At 63.8% G+C, this 16,279-nt stretch overlaps 1 protein-coding gene across 1 annotated transcript; it reads right to left on the bottom strand.

Moving 5' to 3' along the window:
• Positions 1-3,658: 3,658 nt before the first annotated feature.
• Positions 3,659-15,838, bottom strand: LOC309685802 (phosphoribosylformylglycinamidine synthase-like; the record flags this gene model as incomplete). Its single annotated transcript, XM_082501515.1, has 6 exons — positions 3,659-3,787; positions 3,890-4,014; positions 7,415-7,555; positions 10,707-10,812; positions 14,418-14,604; positions 15,719-15,838. Coding segments are annotated over 6 exons (808 nt in total), but the record flags the coding sequence as incomplete, so codon positions are not given.
• Between the last annotated feature and the right edge of the window lie 441 nt (positions 15,839-16,279).

Raw genomic sequence — 16,279 nt, 5'->3', positions numbered from 1 at the left:
GGGTTTGGGGGGTCCCAGGGGTGGGTGGGGGGGACAAGGGGACATGTGGGTCCCCACCCAGTCAAGGGGGGGGGGGGGCAATTTGGGGGGGTCGCGGGGTGGGGGGGTGTCGGGTTTTGGGGGGGAACTGGGGGAGATTTGGGGGTTCAGTGAGGTTTTGGGGGTGGGGGGTGTCGTGGGGAGATTTGGGGGGGGCTCAGGGGGTTTGGGGGGGGCAGGGGGTCCCGGGGGGGTGTTTGGGGGGGTCCCAGGGGGTATTGGGGGGTCCCAGGGGGGTTGGGGGGCAGGAGGGGATTTGGGGGGGGTCTCAGGGCTATTGGGGGGCTCCAGGGGGTTATAGGGGGGCATGGGGGTATTTTGGGGGGGTCCCAGAGGTATTGGGGGGTCCCAGGGGGCAGGAGGATGTTTTGGGGGGGTCACAGGGGTATTGGGGGGCAGGGGGGGATTTGGGGGGGTCTCAGGGATATGGGGGGGTCCCAGGGGGTTTTGGGGGGGCAGGGGGGTATTTTGGGGGGGGTCCCAGGGGGTATTGGGGGGTCCCAGGGGGTCCCAGGGATATTGGGGGGTCCCAGGGGGATTTGGGGGGTCCCAGGGGGTTTTGGGGGGGCAGGGGGGTATTTTGGGGGGGGTCCCAGGGGATATTGGGGGGTCCCAGGGGGTTTTGGGGGGTCCCAGGGGGTTTGGGGGACAGGGGGAGGATTTGGGGGGGGTCTCAGGGCTATTGGGGGGCTCCAAGGGGTTTTGGGGGGGCAGGGGGGTATTTTGGGGGGGGTCCCAGGGGTTTTGGGGGGGTCCCAGGGGGTTTTGGGGGACAGGGGGTTATTTGGGGTGGTCCCAGGGGTATTTGGGGGGCAGGGGGGTATTTTGGGGAGGGTCCCAGGGATATTGGGGGGCTCCAGGGGTTTTGGGGGGCAGGGGGGGATTTGGGGGGTTCCCAGGGGGTTTTGGGGGGTCCCAGGGGGTTTGGGGGACAGGGGGGGGATTTGGGGGGGTCTCAGGGATATGGGGGGGTTCCCAGGGGGTTTTGGGGGGGCAGGGGGGTATTTTGGGGGGGTTCCAGGGGGTATTGGGGGGTCCCAGGGGGTTTGGGGGACAGGGGGGGGATTTGGGGGAGTCTCAGGGATATTGGGGGGTCTCAGGGGTATTGGGGGGTCCCAGGGGGTTTTGGGGAGCAGGGGGGGATTTTGGGGGGGGGTCCCAGATGTATTGGGGGGGTCCCAGGGGGCAGGAGGGTGTTTTGGGGGGGGTCTCAGGGGTATTGGGGGCAGGGGGGATTTGGGGGGTTCCCAGGGAGTTTTGGGGAGCAGGGGGGGATTTTGGGGGGGTCCCAGGGGGTATTGGGGGGCTCCAGGGGGTCCCAGGGATATTGGGGGGTCCCAGGGGGTTTTGGGGGACAGGGGGGGGATTTGGGGGGGTCTCAGGGATATGGGGGGGTTCCCAGGGGGTTTTGGGGGGTCCCAGGGGGTTTGGGGGACAGGGGGGGGATTTGGGGGGGTCTCAGGGATATGGGGGGGTTCCCAGGGGGTTTTGGGGGGGCAGGGGGGTATTTTGGGTGGGTCCCAGGGGGTATTGGGGGGTCCCAGGGGGTTTTGGGGGGCTCCAGGGGGTTTGGGGAGCAGGGGAGGATTTGGGGGGGTCCCAGGGGGTTTTGGGGAGCAGGGGGGGATTTTGGGGGGGGTCCCAGGGGGTATTGGGGGGCTCCAGGGGGTCCCAGGGATATTGGGGGGTCCCAGGGGGTTTTGGGGGGGCAGGGGGGGGATTTGGGGGGGTCTCAGGGATATTGGGGGACAGGGGGGGATTTGGGGGGGTCTCAGGGATATGGGGGTGTCCCAGGGGGTTTTGGGGGGGCAGGGGGGGATTTTGGGGGGGTCCCAGGGGGTATTGGGGGGCTCCAGGGGGTCCCAGGGATATTGGGGGGTCCCAGGGGGTTTTGGGGGGTCCCAGGGGGTTTGGGGGACAGGGGGGTATTTTGGGGGGGGTCCCAGGGGATATTGGGGGTTCCCAGGGGGTTTTGGGGGGTTCCCAGGGGGCTTTGGGGGGGCAGGGGGGTATTTTTGGGGGGGTCCCAAGTATATTGGGGGGTGCCAGGGGGTTTTGGGGGGTCCCAGGGGGTTTGGGGGACAGGGGGGGGATTTGGGGGGGGTCTCAGGGATATGGGGGGTTCCCAGGGGGTTTTGGGGGGGCAGGGGGGTATTTTGGGGGGGTCCCAGGGGATATTGGGGGTTCCCAGGGGGTTTTGGGGGGCTCCAGGGGGTTTGGGGGGCAGGGGGGGATTTTGGGGGGCTCCAGGGGGTCTCAGGGATATTGGGGGGTCCCAGGGGGTTTTGGGGGGCAGGGGGGTATTTTGGGGGGGTCCCAGAGGTATTGGGGGGTCCCAGGGGGCAGGAGGGTGTTTTGGGGGGGTCTCAGGGGTATTGGGGGGCAGGGGGGGATTTGGGGGGGTCTCAGGGGGTTTTGGGGGGGCAGGGGGGTATTTTGGGGTATTTTGGGGGGGTCCCAGGGGGTTTTGGGGGGGCAGGGGGGATTTGGGGGTGTCTCAGGGATATGGGGGGGTCCCAGGGGGTTTGGGGGACAGGGGGGGATTTGGGGGGGTCTCAGGGATACGGGGGGGTCCCAGGGGGTTTTGGGGGAGCAGAGGGGTATTTTGGGGGGGGTCCCAGGGGGTATTGGGGGGTCCCAGGGGGTCCCATGGATATTGGGGGGTCCCAGGGGGTTTTGGGGGGTCCAAGGGGGTTTGGGGGACAGGGGGGGATTTGGGGGAGGTCTCAGGGATATGGGGGGTTCCCAGGGGGTTTTGGGGAGCAGGGGGGGATTTTGGGGGGGGTCTCAGGGGATATTGGGGGTTCCCAGGGGGTTTTGGGGGGGCAGGGGGGTATTTTGGGTGGGTCCCAGGGGGTATTGGGGGGTCCCAGGGGGTTTTGGGGGGCTCCAGGGGGTTTGGGGAGCAGGGGAGGATTTGGGGGGGTCCCAGGGGGTTTTGGGGAGCAGGGGGGGATTTTGGGGGGGGTCCCAGGGCTATTGGGGGGCTCCAAGGGGTTTTGGGGGGCAGGGGGGTATTTTGGGGGGGGTCCCAGGGGGCAGGGGGGTGTGTGGGGGGGGTCCCAGGGGTTTTGGGGGGGTCCCAGGGGGTTTTGGGGGACAGGGGGTTATTTGGGGTGGTCCCAGGGGTATTTGGGGGGCAGGGGGGTATTTTGGGGGGGTCCCAGGGATATTGGGGGGCTCCAGGGGTTTTGGGGGGCAGGGGGGGATTTGGGGGGTTCCCAGGGGGTTTTGGGGGGTCCCAGGGGGTTTGGGGGACAGGGGGGGGATTTGGGGGGGTCTCAGGGCTATTGGGGGGCTCCAAGGGGTTTTGGGGGGGCAGGGGGGTATTTTGGGGGGGGTCCCAGGGGTTTTGGGGGGCTCCAGGGGTTTTGGGGGGCAGGGGGGGATTTGGGGGGTTCCCAGGGGGTTTTGGGGGGGTCCCAGGGGGTTTGGGGGACAGGGGGGGATTTGGGGGGGTCTCAGGGATATGGGGGGGGTCCCAGGGGGTTTTGGGGGGGCAGGGGGGTATTTTTGGGGGGGTCCCAAGTATATTGGGGGGTGCCAGGGGGTTTTGGGGGGTCCCAGGGGGTTTTGGGGGGCAGGGGGGTATTTTGGGGGTTGGGGGGGGGGGTCTCACCGGGGATGAGCAGATTGCCGAAACTGTACCCGGCGGTGCCGGCGATGACGTGAGCGCCGCGCCCGGTGCACTGCACGTCCCGGATACGGCCCCCCGTCCCCGTGGTCGCCCCACTGAAAGGGGCAACGGCTGGAAAATTTGGGGGGGGGGGGCGGAGTCAGGTTAGGACACGCCCACTCAAGCCACACCCCCTTCCATCTTCACCTCCCCCCCCCCACTCCTCCAACTGACCGGTGGGGAAGTTGTGGGTCTCAGCGGTGAAGATGACGTGGCGGATGGTGGTCCTCTTCTCGAAGGGACTGGGCTCGGTGGGGTCACGGGGCCACAGCGCCGTCACCGGAACGCCGCGGATGGCGCTACGGGGACATGGGGACATGGGGACATGTCACCGCCCCCGCCGCCGGAGGCCACCGGCAAGGGCACCCATGGGTGGTGGGATCCTGCAAGTCTCCGTGGTACCATCAAGCAGAGGGGATGGGAGCGCTCAACCTCCATTCATGGTCACCCATGGGTGGTGGGACACCTCGACCCTCATTCATGGTCACCCATGGGTGGTGGGACCACTCTACCACCATTCATGGTCACCCATGGGTGGTGGGACCCCAGAACCTCCATTCATGGTCACCCATGGGTGGTGGAACACCTCAACATCCATTCATGGTCACCCATGGGTGGTGGGACCCCTCAACATCCATTCATGGTCACCCATGGGTGGTGGGATCCCTCGACCTCCATGGCATCATCACCCATGGGTGGTGGGACTGCTCAACCTTCATTCATGGTCACCCATGGGTGGTGGGACCCCTCAACCTCCATTGATGGTCACCCATGGGTGGTGGGACCCCTCGACCTCCATGGCATCATCACCCATGGGTGGTGGGACTGCTCAACCTTCATTCATGGTCACCCATGGGTGGTGGGACCCCTCGACCTCCATTCATGGTCACTCATGGGTGGTGGGACCCCTCAACCTCCATTGATGGTCACCCATGGGTGGTGGGACCCCTCGACCTCCATGGCATCATCACCCATGGGTGGTGGGACTGCCCAACCTCCATTCATGGTCACCCATGGGTGGTGGGACCACTCGACCTGCATTCATGGTCACCCATGGGTGGTGGGACTGCCTAACCTCCATTCATGGTCACCCATGGGTGGTGGGACCACTCGACCTGCATTCATGGTCACCCATGGGTGGTGGGACTGCCTAACCTCCATTCATGGTCACCCATGGGTGGTGGGACCCCTCAACATCCATTCATGGTCACCCATGGGTGGTGGGACTGCCCAACCTCCATGGCATCATCACCCATGGATGGTGGGACTGCCTAACCTCCATTCATGGTCACCTATGGGTGGTGGGACCCCTCAACCTTCATTCATGGTCACCCATGGGTGATGGGACTGCCTAACCTCCATTCATGGTCACCCATGGGTGGTGGGACCCCTCGACCTCCATTCATGGTCACCTCTGGGTGGTGGGACTGCCCAACCTCCATGGCATCATCAACCATGGTTGGTGGGACTGCCTAACCTCCATTCATGTTCACCCATGGGTGGTGGGACCCCTCAACATCCATTCATGGTCACCCATGGGTGGTGGGACCCCTCAACATCCATTGATGGTCACCCATGGGTGGTGGGACACCTCGACCTCCATGGCATCATCACCCATGGGTGGTGGGACTGCTCAACCTCCATTCATGGTCACCCATGGGTGGTGGGACCCCTCAACCTTCATTCATGGTCACCTATGGGTGGTGGGACTTCCCAACCTCCATTCATGGTCACCCATGGGTGGTGGGACCCCTCAACCTTCATTCATGGTCACCCATGGGTGGTGGGACCCCTCGACCTCCATTGATGGTCACCCATGGGTGGTGGGACCCCTCGACCTCCATGGCATCATCACCCATGGGTGGTGGGACTGCTCAACCTTCATTCATGGTCACCCATGGGTGGTGGGACACCTCAACTTCCATTCATGGTCACCCATGGGTGGTGGGACACCTCAACCTCCATTCATGGTCACCCATGGGTGGTGGGACCCCTCGACCTCCATTCATGGTCACTCATGGGTGGTGGGACACCTCAACATCCATTCATGGTCACCCATGGGTGGTGGGACCCCTCAACCTCCATTGATGGTCACCCATGGGTGGTGGGACCCCTCGACCTCCATGGCATCATCACCCATGGGTGGTGGGACTGCTCAACCTTCATTCATGGTCACCCATGGGTGGTGGGACTGCCTAACCTCCATTCATGGTCACCCATGGGTGGTGGGACCCCTCAACATCCATTCATGGTCACCCATGGGTGGTGGGACACCTCAACTTCCATTCATGGTCACCCATGGGTGGTGGGACCGCTCAACCTCCATGACATCATCACCCATGGGTGGTGGGACACCTCAACCTTCATTCATGGTCACCCATGGGTGGTGGGACACCTCAACTTCCATTCATGGTCACCCATGGGTGGTGGGACTTCCCAACCTCCATTCATGGTCACCCATGGGTGGTGGGACACCTCAACCTCCATTCATGGTCACCCATGGGTGGTGGGACTTCCCAACCTCCATTCATGGTCACCCATGGGTGGTGGGACACCTCAACCTCCATTCATGGTCACCCATGGGTGGTGGGACCCCTCAACCTCCATGGCATCATCACCCATGGGTGGTGGGACTGCCTAACCTCCATTCATGGTCACCTATGGGTGGTGGGACCCCTCGACCTCCATTCATGGTCACCCATGGGTGGTGGGACACCTCAACCTCCATTCATGGTCACCCATGCATGGTGGGACCCCTCAACATCCATTCATGGTCAGTCATGGGTGGTGGGACACCTCAACATCCATTCATGGTCACCCATGGGTGGTGGGACTGCCTAACCTCCATTCATGGTCACCTATGGGTGGTGGGACCCCTCAACATCCATTCATGGTCACCCATGGGTGGTGGGACTTCCCAACCTCTATTCATGGTCATCCATGGGTGGTGGGACCCCTCAACCTTCATTCATGGTCACCCATGGGTGGTGGGACCCCACAACCTCCATTCATGGTCACCCATGGGTGGTGGGACCCCTCAACCTCCATTCACAGTCACCCATGGGTGGTGGGATTGCCTAACCTCCATTCATGGTCACCCATGGGTGGTGGGACCCCTCAACATCCATTCATGGTCACCCATGGGTGGTGGGACTTCCCAACCTCTATTCATGGTCATCCATGGGTGGTGGGACCCCTCAACCTTCATTCATGGTCACCCATGGGTGGTGGGACTTCCCAACCTCCATTCATGGTCACCCATGGGTGCTGGGACTGCCTAACCTCCATTCATGGTCACCTATGGGTGGTGGGACCCCTCAACATCCATTCATGGTCACCCATGGGTGGTGGGACTTCCCAACCTCTATTCATGGTCATCCATGGGTGGTGGGACCCCTCAACCTTCATTCATGGTCACCCATGGGTGGTGGGACTTCCCAACCTCTATTCATGGTCACCCATGGGTGGTGGGACCCCTCAACCTTCATTCATGGTCACCTATGGGTGGTGGGACTTCCCAACCTCCATTCATGGTCACCCATGGGTGGTGGGACTTCCCAACCTCCATTCATGGTCACCCATGGGTGGTGGGACCCCTCGACCTCCATGGCTTGGCCACCCATGGGTGGTGGGACCTACGGGTGACAGTCACCCCGCAGACCCCTGGCCTTGACGCCGTGGGGCACCCGTGGGTCCCACCTGCTGTTGTCGGAGAACTTGATGACGTTGTTGGGGTTGCTGGAGCTCTGGGTTCCCATGATGCTCTGGAAGAGCGACTGCGGCTTCTCCTGCCCGTCCACCACCAGTCGCCCCTTGAAGAACCAGTGGCGGCTGTGCTCACTGGGGACAATGGGGACATGGGGAGAAGGTCACGGGGGGCAGTGTCACAGGGGATGGGGGCAATGGTCATGGGGGTGGGGTCAATGGGGGGCATGGGGAGGTGGCAATGGGGGTGGCATCAACGGGGGACGTGGTCATGAGGGTGGGATCAATGGGGGACGTGGGGACATGGTCATGGGGAGGGGGTCAATGGGGGACATGGGGACAATGGGGGGGTGGGGTCAATGGGGGATGTGGGGACATGGCCATGGGGGGGTCAATGGGGGACATGGGGACAATGGGGGGGTGGGGTCAATGGGGGGCATGGGGAGGTGGCCATGGGGGTGGCATCAACGGGGGACGTGGTCATGAGGGTGGGATCAATGGGGGACGTGGGGACAATGGGGGGGGTGGGGAGATGGCAATGGGGGGGTGGGGTCAATGGGGGGGGTGGGGACATGGCCATGGGGGGGAGGGGGCAATGGGGGACATGGGGTCAATGGGGGACATGGGGAGATGGCAATGGGGGGGGGGGTCAATGGGGGACATGGGGACAATGGGGGACATGGGGAGATGGCACTGGGGGGGTGGGGTCAATGGGGGACATGGGGACAATGGGGGACATGGGGAGATGGCCATGGGGGGGAGGGGTCAGTGGGGGACATGGGGACATGGGGACAATGGGGGACATGGCAATGGGGGGGTGGGGTCAATGGGGGGCATGGGGACAATGGGGGGGTGGGGTCAATGGGGGACAGTGGGTCAATGGGGGACGTGGGGCCATGGCCATGGGGGGGAGGGGTCAATGGGGGACATGGGGACAATGGGGGGGTGTGGGGAGGTGGCCATGGGGGGTGGGGGTCAATGGGGGACATGGGGACAGTGGGGGACATGGGGACAATGGGGGGGGTGGGGACATGGCAATGGGGGGGAGGGGTCAATGGGGGACATGGGGACAATGGGGGACATGGGGAGATGGCAATGGGGGGGGGGGGTCAATGGGGGACATGGGGACAATGGGGGACATGGGGAGATGGCAATGGGGGGGGGGGTCAATGGGGGACATGGGGACAATAGGGGACATGGGGACAATGGGGGGGGTGGGGACATGGCCATGGAGGGGGTCAATGGGGGACATGGGGACAATGGGGGGGTGGGGTCAATGGGGGACAGTGGGACAATGGGGGACGTGGGGACATGGTCATGGGGGGTGGGGTCAACGGGGGCCGTGGGGTCAATGGGGGACATGGGGTCAATGGGGGCCATGGGGAGATGGCACTGGGGGGGAGGGATCAATGGGGGCCATGGGGACAATGGGGGACATGGGGAGATGGCAATGGGGGGGGGTCAATGGGGGACATGGGGTCAATGGGGGACATGGGGACAATGGGGGGGTGGGATCAATGGGGGACATGGGGAGATGACAATGGGGGGGTGGGGTCACTGGGGGACATGGGGACAATGGGGGGTGGGGTCAATGGGGGACAGTGGGTCAATGGGGGATGTGGGGAGATGGCAATGGGGGGGTGGGGTCAATGGGGGACATGGGGAGATGGCAATGGGGGGGGGGTGTCAATGGGGGACATGGGGACAATGGGGGACATGGGGAGATGGCAATGGGGGGGTGGGGTCAATGGGGGGCATGGGGACAATGGGGGGGTGGGGTCAATGGGGGACATGGGGACAATGGGGGACATGGGGAGATGGCAATGGGGGGGGGGGTCAATGGGGGACATGGGGACAATGGGGGACATGGGGAGATGGCAATGGGGGGGGGGGTCAATGGGGGACATGGGGACAATAGGGGACATGGGGACAATGGGGGGGGTGGGGACATGGCCATGGAGGGGGTCAATGGGGGACATGGGGACAATGGGGGGGTGGGGTCAATGGGGGACAGTGGGACAATGGGGGACGTGGGGACATGGTCATGGGGGGTGGGGTCAACGGGGGCCGTGGGGTCAATGGGGGACATGGGGTCAATGGGGGCCATGGGGAGATGGCACTGGGGGGGAGGGATCAATGGGGGCCATGGGGACAATGGGGGACATGGGGAGATGGCAATGGGGGGGGGGTCAATGGGGGACATGGGGTCAATGGGGGACATGGGGACAATGGGGGGGTGGGATCAATGGGGGACATGGGGAGATGACAATGGGGGGGTGGGGTCACTGGGGGACATGGGGACAATGGGGGGTGGGGTCAATGGGGGACAGTGGGTCAATGGGGGATGTGGGGAGATGGCAATGGGGGGGTGGGGTCAATGGGGGACATGGGGAGATGGCAATGGGGGGGGGGTGTCAATGGGGGACATGGGGACAATGGGGGACATGGGGAGATGGCAATGGGGGGGTGGGGTCAATGGGGGGCATGGGGACAATGGGGGGGTGGGGTCAATGGGGGACATGGGGACAATGGGGGGGTGGGGTCAATGGGGGACATGGGGACAATGGGGGACATGGGGAGATGGCAATGGGGGGGTGGGGTCAATGGGGGACATGGGGACAATGGGGGGGTGGGGTCAATGGGGGACATGGGGACAATGGGGGACATGGGGAGATGGCAATGGGGGGGTGGGGTCAATGGGGGACATGGGGACAATGGGGGCCATGGGGAGATGGTCATGGGGGGGGGTCAATGGGGGACATGGGGACAATGGGGGACATGGGGAGATGGCAATGGGGGGGGTCAATGGGGGACATGGGGACAATGGGGGTGGGTGGGGACATGGCAATGGGGGGGAGGGGTCAATGGGGGACATGGTGACAATGGGGGTCATGGGGAGATGGCAATGGGGGGGAGGGGTCACTGGGGGCATGGGGACAATGGGGGGGTGGGGTCAATGGGGACATGGGGAGGTGGCAATGGGGGGGAGGGGTCACTGGGGGCCATGGGGACAATGGGGGTCATGGGGAGATGGCAATGGGGGGGAGGGGTCACTGGGGGCCATGGGGACAATGGGGGGGTGGGGGGGGAGATGGCCATGGGGGGGGTGTGGGGACATCACTGGGGCGACACGGGGACAACAGGAGACACAGTGAAGTGGGGTCACCATTGGAGAAGGACTTTTTTTTTTTGGGGGGGGGGTGTCACCGGGCGGAATTGGGGGGGTATCTCTAGGGGGGCAGTTGGGGGGCAGTTGGGGGGCAGTTGGGGGGCAGTTGGGGGGCACCTGTTGGACTGGGCCAGGTCGAAGCACTCCACGGAGGTGGGGTTGCGGCCGGCGGCGCGGAAGAGGCGGCTGTAGTACTGCAGGTCCCAGGGGTCGAAGGCCAGGCCTGGGGACAGCAGTGTCCCCAAGGGGTCCCGGGGGACAGCCACCACCCCCCCACCACCCCCCCCCCCACCCTTCCAGGGCCTCGGGGACAAGGCACCTCCCCGGCACGCTTTGGGTCCATCTTCTCATGGCTCCATGTTCTCCACATCCCATGTCCTCCACATCCCATGTCCCCCACATCCCATGTCCCCATGTCCCCATGTCCTCCATGTCCCCACGTCCCCATGTCCTCCCCATCCCATGTCCTCCATGTCTTCATGTCCTCCACATCCCCATGTCCTCCATATCTTCATGTCCTCCACGTCCCCATGTCCTCCACATCCCATGTCCCCATGTCCTCCATGTCCCCATGTCCCCATGTCCCCATGTCCTCCACATCCCATGTCCTCCATGTCCCCATGTCCCCATGTCCTCCACATCCCATGTCCTCCACATCCCCATGTCGTCCATGTCCCCATGTCCTCCACATCCCATGTCCTCCCCATCCCATGTCCTCCATGTCCCCATGTCCTCCACATCCCATGTCCTCCACATCCCATGTCCTCATGTCCCCATGTCCCCATGTCCTCCACATCCCCATGTCCTCCATGTCCCCATGTCCTCCACATCCCATGTCCCCACGTCCCCATGTCCCATGTCCTCCACATCCCATGTCCTCCATGTCCCATGTCCTCCATGTCACATGTCCTCTATGTCCCCATGTCCCCATGTCCTCCACATCCCATGTCCTCCACATCCCATGTCCTCATGTCCCCATGTCCCCATGTCCTCCACATCCCCATGTCCTCCATGTCCCCATGTCCTCCACATCCCATGTCCCCATGTCCCCATGTCCCCATGTCCTCCACGTCCCCATGTCCTCCACATCCCATGTCCTCCACATCCCATGTCCCCACATCCCCATGTCCCATGTCCTCCACATCCCATGTCCTCCATGTCCCATGTCCTCCATGTCCTCCACATCCCATGTCCTCCATGTCCCCATGTCCTCCACATCCCATGTCCTCCACATCCCATGTCCTCCATGTCCCCATGTCCTCTATGTCCCCAAGGGGTCCCGGGGACAGCCACCCCCCCCCCACCCTTCCAGGGCCTCGGGGACAAGGCACCTCCCCGGCACGTCTTTGGGTCCGTCTTCTCATGGCTCCATGTCCTCCATGTCCCCATGTCCTCCACATCCCATGTCCTCCATGTCACATGTCCTCTATGTCCCCATGTCCTCCATGTCCTCCACATCCCATGTCCTCCATGTCCTCCACGTCCCCATGTCCTCCACATCCCATGTCCTCCACGTCCCCATGTCCTCCACATCCCATGTCCTCCACATCCCATGTCCTCCATGTCTTCATGTCCTCCATGTCCCCATGTCCTCATGGCCCCATGTCCCCATGTCCTCCACATCCCATGTCCTCCACATCCCATGTCCCCACGTCCCCATGTCCCATGTCCTCCACATCCCATGTCCTCCATGTCCCATGTCCTCCATGTCCTCCACATCCCATGTCCTCCATGTCCCCATGTCCTCCACATCCCATGTCCTCCACATCCCATGTCCTCCACATCCCATGTCCTCCATGTCCCCATGTCCTCTATGTCCCCAAGGGGTCCCGGGGACAGCCACCACCCCCACCCCCCCACCCTTCCAGGGCCTCGGGGACAAGGCACCTCCCCGGCACGCTTTGGGTCCGTCTTCTCATGGCCCCATGTCCTCCATGTCCTCCAAGTTCTCATGGCCCCATGTCCTCCACGTCCCATGTCCTCCACATCCCATGTCCCCATGTCCCCATGTCTTCATGTCCCCATGTCCTCCACATCCCATGTCCTCCACATCCCATGTCCTCCACGTCACATGTCCTCCACATCCCATGTCCCCATGTCCTCCACATCCCATGTCCCCATGTCCCCATGTCCTCCACATCCCATGTCCTCCACATCCCCATGTCGTCCATGTCCCCATGTCCTCCATGTCCCACGTCCCCATGTCCCCATGTCCTCCACATCCCATGTCCTCCATGTCCCCATGTCCTCCACATCCCATGTCCTCTATGTCCCCATGTCCTCCATGTCCCCATGTCCCCATGTCCTCCACATCCCATGTCCTCCATGTCCCCATGTCCCCATGTTCTCCACATCCCATGTCCTCCATATCTTCATGTCTTCCACGTCCCCATGTCCCCATGTCCCCATGTCCTCCACATCCCATGTCCTCCATGTCTTCATGTCCTCCACGTCCCCATGTCCTCCACATCCCCATATCCCCATGTCCCCATGTCCTCCACATCCCCATGTCCTCCATGTCCCATGTCCTCCACATCCCATGTCCTCCATGTCCCCATGTCCCCATGTCCTCCACATCCCATGTCCTCCACATCCCCATGTCGTCCATGTCCCCATGTCCTCCACATCCCATGTCCCCATGTCCTCCACGTCCCCATGTCCTCCACGTCCCCATGTCCTCCACATCCCCATGTCCTCCACATCCCATTTCCCCATGTCCCCATGTCCCCATGTCCCCATGTCTTCATGTCCTCCACGTCCCCATGTCCTCCATGTCTTCATGTTCTCGTGTCCCCATGTCCCCATGTCCTCCACATCCCATGTCCTCCACGTCCCCATGTCCTCCACATCCCCATGTCCTCCACATCCCATGTCCCCATGTCCCCATGTCCCCATGTCTTCATGTCCTCCACGTCCCCATGTCCTCCACATCCCATGTCCTCCACATCCCATGTCCTCCATGTCTTCATGTCCTCATGTCCCCATGTCCCCATGTCCTCCACGTCCCATGTCCTCCAAGTCCTCATGTCCCGTGTCCTCCATGTCCCCATGTCCCAAATCCTCCAAGTTCTCACGTCCCGTGTCCTCCCGTGTCCCCACGTCCTCCAGGTTCTCATGTCCTCATGTCTCCGTGTCCTCCATGTCCCCATGTCCCTTGTCCTCCATCTTCCCATGGCCTCCAAGTTCTCCTGTCCCGTGTCCTCCATGTCCCCATGTCCCATGTCCTCCATCTTCCCATGGCCTCCAAGTTCTCCTGTCCCCATGTCCTCCATGTCCCCATATCCTCCAGGTTCTCATGTCCCCATGTCCCCATGTCCTCCATGTCCCGTGTCCTCCATGTCCTCATGTCCCATGTCCTCCATCTTCCCATGCCCTCCAAGTTCTCCTGTCCCCATGTCCTCCATGTCCCCATATCCTCCAAGTTCTCCTGTCCCCATGTCCTCCATGTCCCCATGTCCTCCATGTCCCCATGTCCCCATGTCCCCATGTCCTCCATGTCCCGTGTCCTCCATGTCCTCATGTCCCATGTCCTCCATCTTCCCATGTCCTCCATGTCCCCATGTCCCCATGTCCTCCATGTCCCCATGTCCTCCATGTCCTCCATGTCCCCATGTCCCATGTCCTCCATCTTCCCATGTCCTCCATGTCCCGTGTCCTCCATGTCCTCATGTCCCATGTCCTCCATCTTCCCATGTCCTCCATGTCCCCATGTCCCCATGTCCTCCATGTCCCCATGTCCTCCATGTCCTCCATGTCCCCATGTCCCATGTCCTCCATCTTCCCATGTCCTCCATGTCCCCGTGTCCCCGTGTCCCCATGTCCTCCTACCCAACTCGCGGTCCGCCTCCTCCAGGGCCTTGGCCCCCCCCCGCAGGACGTCGATGGTGGTGACGGGGACGGGGCGCACGGGGACCTCGAAGGTGACCAGTGGCTCCGGGTACAGCTGCTCCGTCATGGGGTCCCGCAGCGCCCGCCCCAAGCGCCCCTCTGCCCCCGCCGGTGGCTGTCCCTCGAACTGGGGGGGGGGGACGGGGACATGGGGACACGGGGACATGGGGACATGGGGACATGGGGACACGGCTCTGGTGGCCGCAATGGCCCCACTGCCACCCTGTCCCCAAACCCACCGCTGTCCCCCATGTCCCCACATCCCCCCCATGTCCCCGATGTCCCCCCTGTCCCCAAACCCACCGCTGTCCCCCCATGTCCCCCATGTCCCCATATCCCCCCCATGTCCCCCCCAATGTCCCCAACCCCCCCCATGTCCCCAAACCCCCCACTGTCCCCCCATGTCCCCATTGTCCCCCAACCCCCCCCTGTCCCCCCATGTCCCCAATGTCCCCCCTGTCCCCAAACCCCCCACTGTCCCTCCAAGTCCCCAATGTCCCCATGTCCCCACATCCCCCAGTGTCTCCCCATGTCCCCACATCCCCCCCATGTCCCCCCCAATGTCCCCAACCCCCCATGTCCCCGATGTCCCCCCTGTCCCCAAACCCCCCCATGTCCCCCATGTCCCCCCATGTCCCCAATGTCCCCCCATCCCTGAATCCCCCAGTGCCCCCCCATGTCCCCGATGCCCCCCCCGTCCCCAAACCCCCCCATGTCCCCCCATGTCCCCAATGTTCCCCCATGTCCCCAATGCCCCCCCCTTCCCCAAACCCCCCCATGTCCCCCCATGTCCCCAATGCCCCCCCATCCCCAAACCCCCCCATGTCCCCCCTTGCCCCCCATGCCCCCCCCTTCCCCAAACCCCCCCATGTCCCCCCATGTCCCCAATGCCCCCCCGTCCCCAAACCCCCCCATGTCCCCCCATGCCCCCCATGCCCCCCATGCCCCTCCCTTCCCCAAACCCCCCCATGTCCCCCCGTGTCCCCAATGCCCCCCCTGTCCCCAACCCCCCCATGTCCCCCATGTCCCCCCATGTCCCCAATGTCCCCCCATGTCCCCAATGCCCCCCCCATCCCCAAACCCCCCCATGTCCCTAATGACCCCCCAGTCTCCCCCCATGTCCCCAATACCCCCCCGCCCCCAAACCCCCCCATGTCCCCCCATGCCCCCCATGCCCCCCCCATCCCCAAATCCCCCCATGTCCCCCCATGCCCCCCCCGCCCCCAAACCCCCCCCCCCACCTGCAGCAGGAGGCGGCGGGAGCGCTCCAGACGCCGCACGCGGTGCAGCCCGGCGGCGCGGCAGAGGGAGACGGCGTTGGTGGAGGCGGCCGTGCAGACCCCCAACCTGTCGGCACCCATAGCACCCATAGCACCACCACCCCCCCCCCCCACCCCCCCCACCCCCGGGCCCCACGGCACCCGTGGGACACCCCCTACCCACCCACCCCCCTCCGAATCCTCCTCCCCGCCACCCCCCCCCCCCCCACTGGAGCAGCTGTGGGACCCCCTAATTGGGTACCCATGGGGCACCCATGGGAGCCCCCAGCACCCATGGGACCCCCCACCACCCATGGGACCCCCACCACTACCCATGGGACCCCCCCAGCACCCATGGGACCCCCAGCACCCATAGGACCCACCACTACCTACGGGACCCCCCCCCAGCACCCATAGGACACCTCAGCATCCATAGGACCCCCCCCAGCACCCATGGGACCCCCAGCACCCATAGGACACCTCAGCACCCATGGGACCCCCCACCACCCATGGGACTCCCCACCACCACCCATGGGACCCCCC

Source organism: Vanellus vanellus, assembly GCF_965231255.1.
Source record: "Vanellus vanellus genome assembly, contig: HAP1_SCAFFOLD_2167, whole genome shotgun sequence".
In the NCBI taxonomy this organism is placed as follows: Eukaryota; Metazoa; Chordata; class Aves; order Charadriiformes; family Charadriidae; genus Vanellus; species Vanellus vanellus.
Note: the sequence above shows the minus strand (reverse complement) of the source record. Positions and strands in the feature narration are given on the sequence as shown.